The 17,655-nt window shown below is 40.6% G+C and overlaps 2 protein-coding genes across 3 annotated transcripts; one reads left to right on the forward strand and one right to left on the reverse strand.

Annotated features, from left to right (window-relative positions):
* The first annotated feature begins 2,539 nt into the window (after positions 1–2,539).
* acvr1l (activin A receptor, type 1 like) lies at positions 2,540–11,300 on the forward strand. Its single transcript, XM_070919775.1, has 10 exons — positions 2,540–2,657; positions 3,394–3,477; positions 4,826–5,080; positions 5,233–5,444; positions 6,091–6,190; positions 7,164–7,310; positions 7,871–8,146; positions 8,683–8,880; positions 9,029–9,159; positions 9,875–11,300. Exons 2-10 carry the CDS (start codon positions 3,405–3,407, stop codon positions 10,004–10,006), a joined length of 1,524 nt encoding a protein of 507 aa, XP_070775876.1. The 5' UTR covers positions 2,540–2,657; positions 3,394–3,404; the 3' UTR covers positions 10,007–11,300.
* Positions 11,301–11,721: 421 nt separating this feature from the next.
* d2hgdh (D-2-hydroxyglutarate dehydrogenase) lies at positions 11,722–16,733 on the reverse strand. 2 transcript variants are annotated; one of them, XM_070920532.1, is made up of 10 exons: positions 16,601–16,733; positions 15,028–15,404; positions 14,878–14,935; positions 14,651–14,790; positions 14,348–14,541; positions 14,045–14,213; positions 13,668–13,811; positions 13,441–13,583; positions 12,823–12,988; positions 11,722–12,626 (listed from the first exon to the last, which is right to left on the reverse strand). In XM_070920532.1, the coding sequence occupies exons 2-10, from the start codon at positions 15,368–15,370 to the stop codon at positions 12,364–12,366; spliced, it is 1,620 nt and encodes a 539-aa protein (XP_070776633.1). In that variant the 5' UTR covers positions 15,371–15,404; positions 16,601–16,733; the 3' UTR covers positions 11,722–12,363. The 2 variants fall into 2 exon arrangements, with proteins under 2 accessions (XP_070776633.1, XP_070776634.1); XM_070920533.1 differs by having other exon boundaries at positions 12,559–12,626; positions 12,827–12,988.
* Positions 16,734–17,655: the final 922 nt, after the last annotated feature.

Raw genomic sequence — 17,655 nt, forward strand, 5'->3', positions numbered from 1 at the left:
CTTATAACCTGGTCCTGAGTCAGAAAGAGAAAGAGGAGGAGAGAGGGTTAAAGGTGGGAGAACGAGGCAGGTAGGCTGGATGTAGAAAGAAGAAAACATTACATTATTCCTCTATCCCTGCCTCTTAAGTCCAAGTCCTCAGTGGATAATCCTTCCTCCATCTCATGATAGCAGTATAGCATTTCCCCCTCCAATTATCCTCTGAGACTTATCCCCAGTGGAGAGGATAGTGGTAGACACACGTAGACTCGGTGCAGTTCAGGTCACCTGGCACAGAGTGTCGACCCGGGGTCTTTAATTAAAAAAGCTGCGGACAATGTGTCTCTGTGCTGGAGCTGTGTTCATGGAGAATAGATACTGGCTGGGTCTTGCTCCGACTCACTGGAGACTAAAGTCCCAGGTAAGCAAGAACAAACAGCACTGGCTATTGTTCGCAGCCACGGGACCCAGTGGAGGGAAAACATATCGGCTACTTGATACAATTCTCCTTTTCCTCTCTCTTTGCACACACACTCACACACACTTAGTGATTTTTTTTTTCTGAACAGCCACTGAGCCAACCAAGAATTAGATAAATCTAAACAGGTAGAGTTTGTTGAACAGACAAACAAATCCACCTTCTAATCCACCTTTTAGTTGCAGTGTTATGCAGTGTCAGATCTGCATGATTGCTCAGGAGATGAAGGATCATCTTACTTTTCATGCAGCTTTCTAGAGAGGGAGAGCTCTTTTTTGTGTGTGTGTGTGTGTTGGGGGGGGGGGGTTGGTGTATCTGATCCTCAGCATGCATGGGTGAATGGACAAGGAAGCACAGAGGGACTTTTTAAACCAAGCAGTCACATAGTATTCAAAACTTTACTTTACTATGGAAACTGTTTAGCTGAGGCGGTAAGCCACCCCCAAATCTCAACACATCTCGTCTCGTAATCAATTTGCTTTAGTGGATGATGATTTAGCAGCTAAAAGTAACTGTTTCATTTCACAAACGTGCATTCATTTGTTTCAGGAATGGTGGCCTGCCTCTGCTATTAAATACTGCAGGAAACAGGCGGTGGCTCTCGGGGAGACATAATATTTATTGACATTTTTTACCAAGAATTGTTCCTGGATGCTGTTCCTGTCTGTCTTGTTTCCAAATCTCTGTGGAGCTCTTTATGTGACATTAGACTGGACTGTCAGATAAATGTAAGATTGTTTCAGAGTTAAAATAAGAGGATACTCAATGACCTGACGTTCCCTGAAGCTGTTATAGTTGTCTGAGTCATACAGTTTGTATTCCTCTAAGTCTATATTTAGGCTACTGAGTGAGATACATGTAAAGTAATTAATGATATCTTTTTCCTGGTAGTGGTATTCAAATCCTAGTTGTACAACAATCAAAATATATCTGTATATAAATATGCAAAATATGTAATTTGTAAAACTTAGACACTTGTAAGATAATGCCCCATATTCAAATATTTATGTAAGTATAAAAGTATTATGTATATAGAGAATAATCTCTTTTAGAGAGTTAAGTTATTGATGCATTCATCTCTAACAAGTATTTAAATATTGTAATAGTCAAGTGTGAATATTGTTTTACATTATTTAGGTAGGAGTGATGAATATGAACTTTGGGGCTTTTTTCCCCTCCCTGCACGTTCATTTTCATTAATTTTTTCATATTCATGTCATTTGTTTGAGTTTTAACTTGTGCAAATAAGAAAGTCAAACTCAAGGATGTAAGTGCACACAGCAATGGTGTAACTAAGTACATTAACTCAAATACTGTACTTATGTACAATTTTGAGGTACTTGTACTTTACTTGAACGCTTTAATTTTATGTTTTTTATTTCATATGTCTACTTCACTACATATCATTGAAATATTGTGCTTTTTACTCCACTACACTTATTTTTCAGCTATATTTAGTGTTTATTTTGTAGATTGATATTTTACATATAAAACATGATCAGTTTATAAAATATGATGCAGTTTTGTAGATTAAGCTGCTGATACATTAAAATGCTGCTTACATGTTCATACATCAATTGTCACAATAAGAGGCTATATACTAAAGGGTCCATTCTGCATGAATACTTTTACTTTTGATACTTTAAGTATATCAATTATGTTGATATGTCTGTACTTTAATGAATTGTTGAATGCAGAACAGAGTGTTTTTACCTTTTCTAAGTATCTGAATATTTCTTCCACAAGTGGGCATATACATAGTTTAATAAAGAATAGTACAATATTTACCAATAAAAAGTAAAGTAAAGTATGTATTGTATTTATTTGTAGTGAGTAAATACTTTTCTTGGCTCAATGTACCTCAGGGGAAAAGGCTTTAGGGAAAACACACCACTTCCCAATTAATTATCATGTAAAGGTTATTTATGTTATTCCCACTGGATTAATTTAGCATTGATGTTATGGTTATTTTAGCCTACAACCTGTTGGAGGACTCATCTGCCCCACAATGCATCTGGATGATAATGTTTTGGTGACGTCATGTGTGGCTGGAAGGGAAGACAGCCAGTAGGTGGGCTGGGCAGTAGTCCTGCGTTCGGCTTCTTACATCGCAAATCACGCTAATACGATTATTTAAACCTAATATAGGTGTACACAAACATCACAGGATGAGTTAGAGGCTGTGTTCCGCGTGTGCCAGGTAGGTGTGTGTGTTTTTTCTATCGCTCTGTTTTGACAGTCCCCCCCGGGGCTGCCTGGCTACGCTTTGTGCTGTAAAGCTAGCTTAGCTTGCAGGGCTAACAGCATCAGCATCGGGCAGCCGCCTGTCTGACTGGCGCCTCCGAGGCGCCTGTGGACGGCCAATAAAACCGCTTGTTAATGGCCTGTTAGCCACAGCAAACAAACAGGCCTACAGTCTGTGAGGGTCATGAAGACGTTACTAATAACTTTGCTAGTTCATATACTTTATGTCATATGCAGCTGCTGTGACATTGGAATTGAGGGTGTTAGCTTGCTAGCAGTATTTGTATTATTAGTTGTTGTCAATGCTACGTTAACTGTTAGCCCGCAAAGGAGCACCAACTGTAGAGCAAATGTTACCTAAAGCCATTAGTAGTAATTCGCATGTTAATCATCAACTTAAGAACTAACCACCTTACGTCAAGGTAAAACATTTAAGTTTTTAAACTAATAGTGTAATTAAAGTATTTGAAATGACCGCAGTTTGTTCCATAATCAGTAACGCGTATTAAATAAAATGTTGATTAAGACGAACAGATGACTCTTTGCATTCAGCCATTAGAAGTTGTTGCCTCCTTTCTGTCTGACGCCTTGGCAGGGAGCATCAGTATACAGGGAGGGGGTAAATGTAATTATCCTCTTTGCAAGAGTGTACTCATCTGAACTCTCTGGCCCTTCTTCCCTCCTTCTGTCAGTGCGCTGAAACATGGATCGTTGCGGTGTCCACGTCCTTCTGCTGCTCTTGCTGCAGACTGTGCAGACATCAGCTGAGGGCTCAGGTACTGTGCTCTGTTGTCTTTTCACTTTAAGTTTTGCTGTTGTGTGTTCTTGCTGTGCACTCTAATGATCATGATCATCATATATGGCTGGGAGCGGTTCACTTTCCATCTCCATGGTAGAAATTCATAGAGCTCAGAGGGACGACTTGAAGCTAAGCTGAGGTTTGAGGTGCATTCAGACCTTGTGGATTTGTTTTTACCATGTAGGTTTTACTGTGGATATAGGTGTCATAATTGCCATGTCACACTGCAAAGCTCTGCACATGCAAGATCTGAAAAACACAACAGTTTCCTAAAATGTAATACATTTTACACAAATTTACACTAAGACCAACAGCAGTCGCTTCATCCAACATTTGTGCGTTATGATTGTTACAGCTAATTAGATGTCCAGAAAGCAAAATGGCTACTGTTTACACAATTGCAACTTAATTGGTGTCTGCTTACACAGCAAAATCCTCTCTCTGTCTCTCTCTCTCAAAAACAATTTGCTATGCAAAAAGAGATAAACGTAAATGTTTTCCACTGTTTCTCTGGCTAAACCCACCTCATCCTGGGCCTGTTACAAATACCAGGTTTACTGAGTTGTCTGAAAAACTCTTTAATGTAAAACCTGGATCTAGAGTTGGGTGACAGGACAAATACAGTACATATGTTATCGTCCACAGACAAAATCTATTGCTGATGCAGTTGGTAGATTTAAAAAAAAAAATAGAATAAATATATCTGTGATGTCAAACGTGACGCATATAACTAACCTCCATTCTGGCTTTTCAAGAGACATGGTGTGCTCTAGTTGAAGATTTTGAAATCAAGCAGTTTGGAAAAGCCCAGTCCAGCCACAAACTCCATTTTTCAGCAGATATTTGGTCCTTATAATTCACAGTGGGGGAAAGAAGCTTTATGATAAATTGTTCCAACAGTGATGAATCTCGACTACACAAAACCACTGAAAGAAAAATGCAGTTTAACAATGAGAAAGCGTTGGAGTCATACTCTTGGTACATTGGCTAATGAATAAAATTTAAAATAGGGGAAACTGCAGGATTTGTTATTTGCAGGATTTGTTATTTGATCATGCTTGTCACTATTTATGGCTATTACAAACTTGATTTGGAGGCACAGTAAAAATCCTACCCTTCTGGTGTCAACTGCTAGAGGGTGAGCAGAGTGCCCATTGCTGCTTGTGTCTTTTAGTGCACAGTTCTGGTTTGCCAGCGTGCTAGCAGCTTGCTAGTTTGAGTGAGAGAGTTGGTGAGACTTTCTGTTGGCTTGCTGCCTTAAATAAATCAACAGTGTGTATGAAACAGCATGAGTGTATGGTGAACTCATATCATCTCTTCCACAGACGGACAGTTGGTGTGTCTGTTTGACAACCCTAAATGCCTCCAGGCCACCCAGTGCCACGGTACGCGGTGCTTCTCCTCTGTCAAAGTCAGCAGCAGAGGGGTGGTGTTTGAGCGCGGCTGCCTGGAGGGCTCGGACAAAATCCTTTTGCACTGCTCCACAGCTCCGTCCTACCACCAGGCCATTTTCTGCTGCTCCCAGGACATGTGCAACGGCAACACCACCACAAGTTCGCTGATGGCTATGCTTCCAAAAGGTAGAGATTAGATATAACATGCTTAATTTTAGCAAAGCAGTGAATTGTAAAATAGAATAATTGTGTTCTCTATTAAATAATCCGACATGTCACTATCCAATTTTTCCCTTTTCTCCACTGTGTACCTGTTTCTTCTCTACTCTTGCTCACAGCCCCAGAAGGTGAGCCAGTTCGGTATCGTGTGGAGACCTTAGCTCTCTTCGTACTAGGTCCGGTGGTGGTCCTGGCTCTGCTGTCTGTAGTGTCAGTTTTGGCCTGCAGGAGGCTCCACCACGGCCGCCTGCAGAGGCTGCAGGAGTTTGACACCGAGCAGGGAGCCATAGACGGCCTCATCACCTCCAACGTGGGAGACAGCACTTTAGCGGTAAGAATAAGTTCTTGTTGGAACAATGAAAAGGGATTCCATCTCACATGTTCTGCACACGTGCATCAACCTTCAGTTATATGTTTTTTTTATTGTACCTACAAGTCGCGATGAAGGATCCGATTATTTGATTGATCAAAAATTTTTGGTCTTAAATGGTGCTGAGTTAAATATTGCTTTTTGTGTTTGAAATTCACGTTTGGAAAGTCTAATATGGTTTTATGGTGCACTGGTCCTCTATGAAGAAATGAGATTCATTCAAATGTGATAAAACAAATGATGCTTCCTATTTTTTTCAGTGAATAAAATCTGTCTTATTATTCTATTTTAATTGGTATTCACAAGGTGCATAAAACCATCTAATTAGTGAAACTTGCAGGCCCCCTGATTTCACCCCAAGATTATAATGACCTGGTCACAATTGTTTCCTGCTGTCTTTGCCTTAATTAAGTCCCAAATTTCTGTAGTGCAGGAAAAGATTTTGATATAAATGAAAAGAGTAACGACTCCAAACTACTACTTTTTAGAAATAGACAATGAGTTGGATCTTTGTCAATCCTGATTTCAAGTAACCTTGCGCCTACATGTGACGTGTGTATACGTGTGCACCATACACAGCTAACCTGATATCTGTGTCTGTCTTTAGGACCTGTTGGACCACTCGTGTACATCAGGCAGCGGTTCAGGTCTCCCCTTCCTCGTCCAGAGAACTGTGGCCAGGCAGATCAGTCTGATGGAGTGTGTAGGTAGGTATAACACACCACGGTCCACAAGCCATCTGCAGGTTGACTAATTTAATCAGAGCCTCGCAGAGGCTAAACAAAATGATTCAAACAAAAGTCTGCAAGCAGCCTACAGTACAGATTAGCTCACTTGTACAGAAAGCAAATTGTCATTGTCAATTGTGTTTCCAGGGAGTTTTTCCTCGCCACTGTCGCCAAAGTGCTTGCTCATGGTGGGAACTGTTGGGTCTCTGTATTAACATTATAAAGAGTCGGTCTAGACCTGCTCTATTTGTAAAGTGTCATGAGATGACTTTTGTTGTGATTTGGTGCTATATAAATAAAATTGAATTGAATTGAAAATCATTAGTTTCATGATGATCAGGAGAATGGAAAGCTTATTCAGACATGTGTCTGTTTAACAGCAGTAAGCACACTGTGTCAATAAGTCTCAGTTTCAGTTTGCTTTGATATCAGTGTTTTGGCTGACTGTACATATTTATTCTAGGAGGTAACCCGTACTAAGATAATGATCTGACAGTAATGTTGTGTGAGGGCCACCGTGAGTTCATGTGATTTTTGACTTATTTCAAAGTCACGTTATCAAAAAGTCATGTGTTTCTTTGTCTTGTCATTCTTTGTGTTGTTTAAAGTTGCGACACTTGTCTTAGGTTGTTAATGTAAGGTTTACTCGTTGTCATGGAAACTCTGACAAATTTCAATTTGAGTGCTCCAATGAAAGTATGTAGGTCACATGCCTTGGGATCCTGTTTTGTACAACAGTACCATACAGTACAGTTTGTACCAGATTGGAATTGGAAAAATGTGGCTTTGTGCTGTTGATGTGGAAACATCAGATCAGACTCTGAGCTCCTTCAGCTGCAGCATGAATGTAGCCATAAAATAATACGGAAATACCCTAAAAGCTTTTCAAATGTCAAAATGCAGACAGTGGTCATGTCTCTCAATTTCTCCTCCTCTCGTCTCTCTTTTCCAGGCAAGGGACGGTATGGGGAGGTGTGGAGGGGCCAGTGGCAGGGGGAGAACGTGGCTGTAAAAATCTTCTCCTCAAGAGATGAGAAGTCCTGGTTCAGAGAGACGGAGATCTATAACACAGTGCTGCTAAGACATGAAAACATACTGGGTGAGTCTGTTACACACAAAAATGTTGGTGTGATCTTGCAGAACAGTTGGTGCAAAGGGGGAAAAGGTTTGTGAGATAAAACATATTTCTCATTCTCAAAGATCCACTTAATTCATTCCTGTCAGAGATGATGATTTTCACATTGTTACCAAGAACATAGTTGTGATATATCTTGTCTTAATGCTTTTTATGCCTTATGAAAAGCAGCTAAAATTGCTTTTTTTGTAGAAAAACAACCTGGTTAGAATCTCTTTAATCTCTAAATGTTTCTTTGCAAGCGAAATGCATGTGGCAGGGTTGTTTTCCACTTAGCTTGTCTTTTTTAAATGTTCTTGTGTCTTAACACCTAAATGTTTGAAAGCAGTTACACATAGAGGTGAATGCAATAAAAAAGCAACACCTGTTCAATATACTATAATGCAATCCAGTAAAATAGGCCGGTAATACATGCGATCCATGCAAGAGAAACTAAACTAACAGCAGTATAAATTTGATCTTAAACGTTTTATTCCCCTCGGTGTTGTTGTTCTGTCTGCCGCCTCCCCCGTCTCTCCTCCCAGGCTTCATGGCGTCTGATATGACATCTCGCAACTCCAGCACCCAGCTGTGGCTCATCACCCATTACCATGAGAACGGTTCGCTTTATGACTACTTGCAGCGAGTTGCCGTGGAGACGTCAGAGGGCCTGGCGATGGCGGCATCGATAGCGTGCGGCCTGGTGCACCTGCACACAGAGATCTTCGGCACCGAGGGGAAACCAGCCATCGCACACCGGGACCTGAAGAGCAAAAACATCCTGGTCACAAAGGAGCTGCGCTGCTGCATCGCAGACCTGGGTCAGTCAGTTATCTATTATTTTACTTTCATCTACTTGTACTATTATGCTATTAATCTTTGGGTTTTCAGACTGTTAATTTCCTTAGTGCAGCGCTTCATGCTGCAGACAAACCAATCCACTCCTTCTATCTGCTACTTGTTTTAGTAGCACTAACAATATATTTACGTTTTAAGAAGGTTTATTTTTATGGCATTACTGATCTGTAGTAAACAGACATTTTACAAAGTTGAAAATAAATTTTCATGATTAGATCACAGAAAGAGTGTGTGTCTTGCGGAGTCTGAATTGTAGGCAGACATTATTTTGTATTTTGATTCTCTCAAAATACATCATGTTTATCAAACAAATATCATTTTTTGATTTTTTGTAATGTTTGGAAACCAGCATTGTGTGCATTGAGTTGCAGTCTTTTCTTCTTGTATTGGTCCATTGTGTCTGTCCATCTTTTACCTGATGTGCATTCATGTTCCAGACTTTTTCTTTGTCTGAGCAGATCTTTCCCTCTATAATTCTGTATGTAACTGTGTGTTACAGGGCTGGCTGTGACCCACTCCCAGGCAGACAACCTGCTGGATGTGGGCAACAATCCGAAGGTTGGCACCAAGCGTTACATGGCACCCGAAGTGCTGGACGAGACCATTCAGACAGACTGCTTTGATGCCTATAAGAGAGTGGACATCTGGGCCTTTGGGCTGGTGCTGTGGGAGATAGCAAGGCGCACATACAGCAACGGTGAGTGTCGTGCATTTAGTGCATTTTTAGTACGACATATAAACAACAACCCTATTGACTTCAGGCCCTGCTGTTAAGAGGGAGACCTAATTTACCACTAGTTAATCCTTTTACTCCAGTTATATAACTTCTCAATTTGACTGTCCAGGTATCGTTGAGGAGTACAAGCCTCCATTCTATGATCAGGTGCCAAATGATCCCAGCTTTGAAGACATGAGGAAGGTGGTGTGTGTGGAGCAGCAGAGGCCTTTCATTCCTAATCGTTGGTTCTCTGATCCTGTGAGTATCATTCTTTTACTGCACTTTATTTAATCCTTTTAAAGAAATGATCATTCATGTTCCTCTGGGATGTCAAAATGTTTGGGCAGCTACAGAAAAGTGGCCACTTGGGTTTCAAAAAAACATCCTTAAAACCTAGTAAGTGATCATCAGGATTTCCGTGTTACATGAAAATCAAAAACATTTCCTCTATGGAAAAAATGTTTGTATGTTAATAATTCCTATTTTCTTGTGAAATACTGGATGTCTTTCGCATTTCAGGACTTTAAAATGATCTAAACAACACAATTTCGGAGGGGCATTGCTTCGTTTTAATGGGACACAAGCCAAAAGTTGGGAACCACTGCAACCACCAGATACAGTGTGTCTTCTAAAATGTCAAGCAAGATGTTGATCTCTCTACCTTCTCACGCTATAAGTTGTTCTGGAGGACAGTTAAAACAGACACACCTCACTCATTCAAGTATTTAGATGGTTGGAGATACAAACTCTAAACATCTATTTTGTACTTTGGTGAGCTTGTTATGATGTCAGCTTTGTGGATATTTACAGCTGCAACAAAGCAAGAGAGATTGGTACCAGATAACCGTACCCCGCTAGTACCCAGAATGCCCTTATACATCTAAAAGCCCTTGCAGTCACATTGATCGCAGAGTTTCCTCTCACTGTGGGCGTTTCACTGCATGACTCTCCTTTTATTTGCCGCCTCTCTCAGACTCTCTCTGCTCTGGTGAAACTGATGAAGGAGTGTTGGTACCAGAACCCCTCTGCCCGGCTGACAGCACTGCGCATCAAGAAAACCCTGGACAAGATTCACAGCTCTCTGGAGAAGGGCAAGGAGTCGTGAGAGGGAGAGGAGCCTCCGAGGCAGCTGCCTGATGTCAGGGGTCGGCTTAGAGAAGAGCCCAGCGTTTGTTAAAGGAGGAAGGGCGATAAGAGAGGCGGACAGAGGACCGGAGGAAAGAGTTGTTCAAGTGTCATCCAGCTTCATCCTTCTCTTGCTCTCACTTTCACTGTGGTTGCCTTCCACCGACATCCCTCTCTCTGACTTGAAGCCCACACAGATGTTTGGACCTGTCCTGTCTGAATAAGCCAGCCTTTGCTACTGGATGCAAACCGGCTACCAATGTGTTTGCACTGACCTGAACTGTAGACTGTTACTGTGTGAAGAACATGGATGGCATAGTGTAGCACCCCATCCCAATGCTTTAACGCCCATTTATGACTGCTCACACACACATACTGAGTGTCTCTTACAATTCAGTCGTGGCATTCTGCTCAGAGACAATCAGAAGTGTTTCACTCATTTAGCTTTATTAGAACATGCCAACGATCGCGCGCACACACACACTACAAAACACAAGTATGTTCACTTACAAAAGGAAAAGAGCCAATAGAATTACAAATCTTTAAAAACATTTTAAGTATGATATTTATGTATTAAATCTCCACTGCTACCACACTACTGAGGATATGTAAGACTGATGTACAACGGTGCGTGAAACTGACTGTATACATATATAGGCATTTACTCTACTGGACTTTCTGTACCCATATTGTCATTACTGGAGCTAGTAAGAAATGATTTGTTGAAAAATGGAGGAGAAAGGTAGGAAATTGTTCCCACTGGGCTTTATTGTTGTATGGAAAAAGAACTGGATAAACTCTACATGTTTATCCGGGTGGTTTCTGGAGTAGACGCAAGTACCTGCTGATAGTCGTTGCTTTGTATCTTATAATAAGAATGCGAGTATGAAATGAACTGATCCTCTGACTGGCATACTTTAAAACTCACTGTGGCTGGAAAAAAGTCTTCTGTGCAGGCAGAAAGGAATCTAGGAAGACTTGTTTGTGGTAGAGCGGACATGTTTAAGGATATTGGAGGTAAAGATGTTTTCTGTAGTGAGGTGGGCTTCCATTTACTCCTCATCTCCCGTCATGCCACACTGTACAAGTTGCCTGAATAACAAGGAAAACACTCCATCTTCATTTGGAAACTGTTTTATTCAAGATTCATTTTGAACAGATAAAGTTGCCTCGGTGGGCGGTTACAAATTTGTTCACAGATGCTGGGTTTGTTTCAGGAAAAAAAATGTTGCTTTGTCTTTTTTTACATGTAATAAAACATTAACTGCACTCTTGCCTAATGATTAGCCAGCCTGTGTTATGATTTTAGGAAATGTGTACACTCAAGTTGCCAGTTTATTAGGTACACCTAGCTAACCCTAATGCAGCCTAGTAAAACAGCCCTGCAATAGATCCTCCCTTCATGAAGGTTATAATGTTCAGCTTTGTGTTGATTCAACTGTATGATCATTTTGGAGAGTGCAGTTTGTGGTGCTTTTGTGTTGAACTAACAGGTGTTTCCATTGTTTTGTTCACCCCACTTATATCAACGAGGGTAGGCTAAATAAAAGAAACACCTCTCTGTATAATGCAGCATACTTCAACAGCACCACAAACTAAAACTAAACATTATAACCTTCATGAAGGAGGATTTATTGCAGGACTGTTGTATTAGGCTGCATTGGCTTTTGCTAGGTGTACCTAATAAACTGGCAACTGAGTGCATTTCTATAATACAATTTTAGATTATAGGTTCACAATTTTAGTGTTGTAGTGAGGTGGACGTATTAACACCATTTTAAAATGCACAAATCTTTATACTGAATATCCAGACACTACTGTACTCACTCATTTTCTGTCTGCCCCCTAGTGGCTACTAGTAGGCACACTAATGCCTACATCACGATCATTCACTCACTTCCTCTCAGCAATCCTGAAAAACATGTTCTGTTACATATTATATTAAGGGTCCATCTTAAAACGTGTTGCATACACATCTAAAACGTGTTACATACTGTGTGGAATAAGGACTGGATCAGACTACAGCTACTATGACTGTGAGAGGTAGTTGATAATGTTTAGCGGTAACTTCACCTGCTATGGTAAGTCAGCTTGTTGAAGAGGATATCATTCTGAAAGTACTGCTTTGTGCAGATGACAATGAAAGTACTTTTGGATACATATTGAACAAACCAACATCACTTGGCATTTGCAGCTTGACTGGCACCAAATGTGTTACCAAGGTATCACAGGAAAGGGCATCAGCCGCCATAAAAACCATGTGGCAGTAAGGCTGTATCTTAAAATGGAGCTCCTGCATGAGATCTGCATGCATTAGCACCTACCCCACAGCAGTTATCATTTCAGGTTATCTGGTAAAGTTTTGTACGGGTTGAGAATGCCCTTGGGGTCCAGCATAGCCTTGATATCACCCATCAGAGCCACAGCCTGGCTGGGTTTACTGTAGTAGATGTAGTTCCTCTTCTTCAGGCCCAGTCCGTGCTCTGCGCTGATGCTGCCGTGACAGCTGGCCGTCCACTCGTAGACAAAGGGCTCGATGGCAGCGAGGAGAGCCGGGTCTTTGGCAGGAGAGGTGATGTTCAAGTGGAGGTTTCCATCTCCTAAAAGTACAGATGGAAAGAGATGGGGGTACAATTTGCAATGAGACGTGTGTGTGTAAACCAACTTGGTATTTTGGATACAAAAGTATTTCATTGTGGAGATTGAGCTGTTTAGGTATAGTAGTCAAAGAGTTACCAAGTTATTTCCTCCCTGATAGACAGACTCTTTTCATGTCTTTCCATCTTCTGGTCTTACCTACATGTCCGTATCCCACCACGCTCTTGGCCCGGTCCCCTAGGTGCTCCCTCATGTCGGTCACCAGCTGGTAGATCCGCTCCACCGGAAGCGAGATGTCATATTTGTAAGTGAAGCCATCATGAGTCAGCGCCTCTGTGACGCGTTCACGCATCGACCACAGAGCCTGAAAAAGGTGTTGATTAAAAGAACCCTAGTATGAAACTGATTACAAAATATTTTTAAAATTAAAAAACTTTAAGGATTAAGGCTGGTGATATTATATATTATTGTTATTCCAATTTCCCTTCCCTGTCTGTGGCACTCAGCCCAAAGCATATTTGTTCCTACTGAGGAATTTAATCTTTAAAAACAGGTCACAGATATGTACTTTCAAGGCTAAATAATTTCCCAAAACATCTTGACATTGTAGTTTTTAGCAAACATTTTTCAAACAGACTTGACTCAAAATAAATTGCAGTGGCAGTGTTCATCGTAATAAAGGAACATGTCACCCAATGCAAGGCTCCATTTTTGTCCAAGAACTGAGGAATAAGCTATATCGCGATTTGGTCTTTTCATGGGATTTGTCAATCATTAGAAAAATGTAGAATATCTTTAAAAGCTGAGAAACTATACCTTTATTTTCGAGTCTTCAGTCGCCACAGTCCCATCAGTGACCAATGATGACGTCATTGCCTCCTCTAAGAAATTGTGGAGTTTCTCCCCATCATGTGTTGGGTCGGATCCAGATGTTTCTATGACGACGTAGAACGGACAATCTGCAAGATGGAGGGAAGAGTTTGGTATGTGTGAGTGTGTTTACTTGTTTTATAAACTAAGTGTGAGCATGCGCGTGTGCCTACCAGAGATGGGATTGCGTAGTTTGAGGTGCGTATTCAGCAGCCTCATACATTCACTGTCCAGAAACTCGTAGGCTGACAGGATTTCTCCCAGCATGCCTCTGCAGAGCTGAAACGTCTTCAGCAGCTGCTCAAAGGTCTCGCAGCCTAACAGGAATTTAAGAGAATAAAATCATGTATCGGCTAATCTACGAACACAAACTCATCTTGATCAGAATCAGAATCAGAAATATATATTATGATATTAATAAACTGAACTGTGACACGATTTTCTTAACTTTCTACACACTTGCTTAGCAACACTAGCCAATAATAGTGTCAACATTACAGTAAAAACAGCTTGAGTGGTTGTAAAGGGAGAAGCAATGAGAAAATCCTACCCAGAAAAACCACATTAACAGATTTGGGTTTGCGCGGACAAAGGATGGACACCGCGGTGATCACCCCCAGTGTGCCCTCTGACCCTATGAAGAGCTGTTTGAGGTCATATCCTGTGTTATCTTTCCGCAATGTGGCCAAGCAGTCCAGCACTCGCCCATCTGCCAACACCTGCGCACGCCACATAAATATACACGCAAACATTAGATCGGTGCTTTCACCCCTTATCAGAATCATCTCACTTTTCCTCCGTGATTTTAATAAGATAAGAATATCAAAGCTCCTCATGTATTTACTCCACCTACCACTTCCAGACCCAGCACAGTCCCGTGTAAGGAGCCGTATCGCAGCAATCTGAGTCCACCTGCATTAGTTGCCACGTTTCCCCCAATGTGGCAACTGCCTTTTGCCCCGAGATCGAGTGGCATGATGTAGTCTCTCTCCTCCAGGTAAAGGGACAAGTTCTCCAAGACACAACCGGCCTGACAGGTCAGAATACCTGACAGATAGAGAAAAGAATCTATACAAATATGCTTTAAGTACATAACACTTTCTTTTGAAAATGCAGAGGCTCATTTCGGGTGAAACTTCAGTATTTCAAGACTTACCAGAGATACTATCAAAGGTAAGGATGTTGTTCATGAGGGCAGTGGAGAGGATGATTTCATCATAAACTGGCACACTGCCTCCAACGAGCCCAGTGTTACCTCCCTGAGGGTTCACTGCCAGATTACGACTGTTACAATACCTACAGGAGGGGAAATACAACAACTTTAACTACCTTGTAAACTCCTCACTTGTGTATTTGTCCTTCCAGCCACTATTTGTTCTTTACTTGAGAATTTGAGAAACTTCCTCTGTTGTTTGAGGCTTCAGCAAAACTTCACTGGAACCTGCAGAAGATGTGTGAACAGAAGAATGAACGATGGAAGACATTACTATCAGTGAATGTGTGGAATGAGCTAAATTCATTTCTAGCCATCACCTCTCACTGACTTGAGCCAATCCACATTACTCGACTCCAGCAGGTCCGGGTCTATGATGGTTCTGCCTGACAGGATCTTCCTGAAGAAAGCCAAATCTTCCGGAGTTATACTGGAGAAAGGCAGCCTGTCTGGAGCTGCAGCAGGAGACGGCCTGGGCCCGTCTGCCCCAGTGTGCAGCTTTCGACAGCAGACTCCTAGCGGCCAGGAGGTGGTGAGAAGAAATGGACTGTGGAGGTCCGTAGGTGAAAGTCTGGCTGTGGCTGTAGGTGAGAAGGCGCTATGGGGGCTCAGATGTCTGAGAGTAGTCCTCAGTCTAAGCGTTCTTTGGAAAATCCCCACCATGACTGGAGATGGTATATAGAGGCGGCAAAACAGGCTGCAGAAAAGAAGTGGGAGGAATCATCTCTATTTCCACAAGATAGAAGCTGGTAAGCCTCTCAGATCAACCGATATTCTAATTCTTATTTACCTGGTATGTACAGTTGGAACTAGGTACGTGGAACAGCTGGGTAAATCACAACTTAACTACATGTCTCTACTCATCTGTCAGCTTTGTAGCTAACGTTTGTTAGTTAGCAAGCCACTGCTGTAACGTAGAATATGAGTCTATGCGTATTCATAAGTCAAAAGTTCTGAAGGTTTACAGAGAGAAACTTAACGGCAATATATACAGCAAGGGTGTCACAAATTTGTATAGAAAATGGGTTCAGGGTTTCAGTGGCTCATCTGTACTTTCTTGGATCATGTGACTTGAAATAATCTTTACTTTTGGTGTCCAAATTTCCAATTTGAGCAACCAGATTTGAATTTTTAAATCAGAAAATAAGCAATAGAACTTGTATATTGTTTTTTCCCTTTTTATATCAGACACCTACATTTTCTTTGAGAAGCCTAAAAAATCTATTCTAAATCAAGTTTTAAAAATGCACAACATAAAATGAAATAAAATTGGAAATTCATGGAATTCAAACACATAAGTTCAAAAAGTTATTTTATGAAGCAAAATATTTCAATGCTATAAAGTCAGTGGTATAGATTTATAATAGAAATATTCAGTAGTGACTAAATTTTCAGTTGCTTATATTATACTTTTATTCTTTGCTTCCATAGCTTTTATTCTTACAGATGTGGACTCAAATATTCTCTTCATCTAAGTACATACATTCAGAAAATGAAAAATATATATATAAAAAATGTCTGATATATTTACCTGAATGTGGGATATTACCTTTGAGGCATTTCAGTATAGTCAATGTCAATCCACTTTCTTGTGAAATACATGATTCATGCAGTAATGTCTCATCTTACTTGTATGTTTTCTGAATGTAGCACTGTCTTGTTATTGCAATTAAGAAGGAAAAATAAGTTGACACACCGATTCCCTGAGTACGAGGCATTTAGCTTTCATGCTAACTATGCATGCTTTTCGTACAACATCTAAAGCTATAAACGGTTAATTTCGTGAGCGATACTGTCTTACACCTGATAAAGCTGTTATTTCAGTTAGTTAGCTTAGCTCGATTAGCACACTGTTTGACAAGAAGTTAGCGAGCATTGTCTTCATTTACTCACCGTATACGTTCATTTAACAGCCCGCATCTTTCTGTCCATGTGTCTTTGTTCGTGTCATATCTCAGAGCGAAATCTGTCACACAGTTCAAGGGCAGTTAAGTTACTTAAACATGTCGCACATTCACTGTTTACAACTAGCTGCTGAGGTTGACACGGGTGAAAGGTCAGGGAGATGACGACGGACCAATCAGAAGCCTTCTCTCAGATTGAACCAATAGGTGTGAGCCTTTCTTTGTGACTGTGCAGCCAATGATGACTGTGGAAGACAAAAGTCACTTAGAATCAAGAGATTTAAAGAGGAAATAGTTAAATATTCATTTTTTTCCTTCACCACAAAATAATCTGTCTTTCCCACGTGACGCCTGGACTGAAAACCAACTAATTTTTCCCCAGGAAGTTTGCATGGAATAGGTATAATTTAATTACGACATTTTATTGTATTCATTAAATTGATCAAAATGTCTGGCATGACTGTAATAAAATGTAAATGACTACTTTTATTTACTAACATACACGTTTTTCAGATAAATGCACTGTTTGGGAATTTCGAGATTTAGGTGTAGATCACCACAAACAGTCAACACACTGAAATTGTCCACTGAGTATTAATGAGATAAACATTCACAGACATGCTTGTAGCCTTTTTTGGTACACATATCTTAAAAACAAACAAACAACAAAAGAGACATCTACAATGTGATATACACCCTGTGCAGCAGCATGTACATGTACAAGCTTTGTTATCCTTGAATTAGCTGTATGTCTGTGTATCTTCCTGTACATTTGTTCTTGGCACTGGTTATACTGTTTCCTCGTGTGCTCGAACATCTTTGGCCAGAGAAGTAAAATACTGATATGAAGATCATCAAAGGCAAAGCTCAGCTCACCAAAGAGTAAATGAAAGCTACAATTTTAAGCACTTCAAAATCAAAAAGATGTCTAAAAAATGTGCAATAAAAACATGCGTTTGTTGTCTGCTATAGGTGCTTGAATGGAATCAATTAATATGTATTCCAGTAAATTGAAACATACATGTTTCAGTTCATTCTTTACTT

The sequence above is a fragment of the Enoplosus armatus genome, chromosome 15 (genome assembly GCF_043641665.1).
Source record: "Enoplosus armatus isolate fEnoArm2 chromosome 15, fEnoArm2.hap1, whole genome shotgun sequence".
Classification (NCBI taxonomy): domain Eukaryota; kingdom Metazoa; phylum Chordata; class Actinopteri; order Centrarchiformes; family Enoplosidae; genus Enoplosus; species Enoplosus armatus.

What these genes read in the sequence shown, in the direction of transcription:
- d2hgdh (XM_070920532.1), bottom strand. Translation starts at nt 15,370, where the DNA reads ATGGTGGGGATTTTCCAAAGAACGCTTAGACTGAGGACTACTCTCAGA. An exon ending in GAAGTTTCTCAAATTCTCAA is followed by an intron (nt 14,791 to 14,877) that starts GTAAAGAACAAA and finishes CCCCTCCTGTAG; the next exon opens with GTATTGTAACAGTCGTAATC. An exon ending in TGTTAATGTGGTTTTTCTGG is followed by an intron (nt 13,812 to 14,044) that starts GTAGGATTTTCT and finishes AATTCCTGTTAG; the next exon opens with GCTGCGAGACCTTTGAGCAG.
- acvr1l (XM_070919775.1), top strand. Translation starts at nt 3,405, where the DNA reads ATGGATCGTTGCGGTGTCCACGTCCTTCTGCTGCTCTTGCTGCAGACT. An exon ending in AAGACATGAAAACATACTGG is followed by an intron (nt 7,311 to 7,870) that starts GTGAGTCTGTTA and finishes CTCTCCTCCCAG; the next exon opens with GCTTCATGGCGTCTGATATG. An exon ending in ATCGTTGGTTCTCTGATCCT is followed by an intron (nt 9,160 to 9,874) that starts GTGAGTATCATT and finishes CGCCTCTCTCAG; the next exon opens with ACTCTCTCTGCTCTGGTGAA.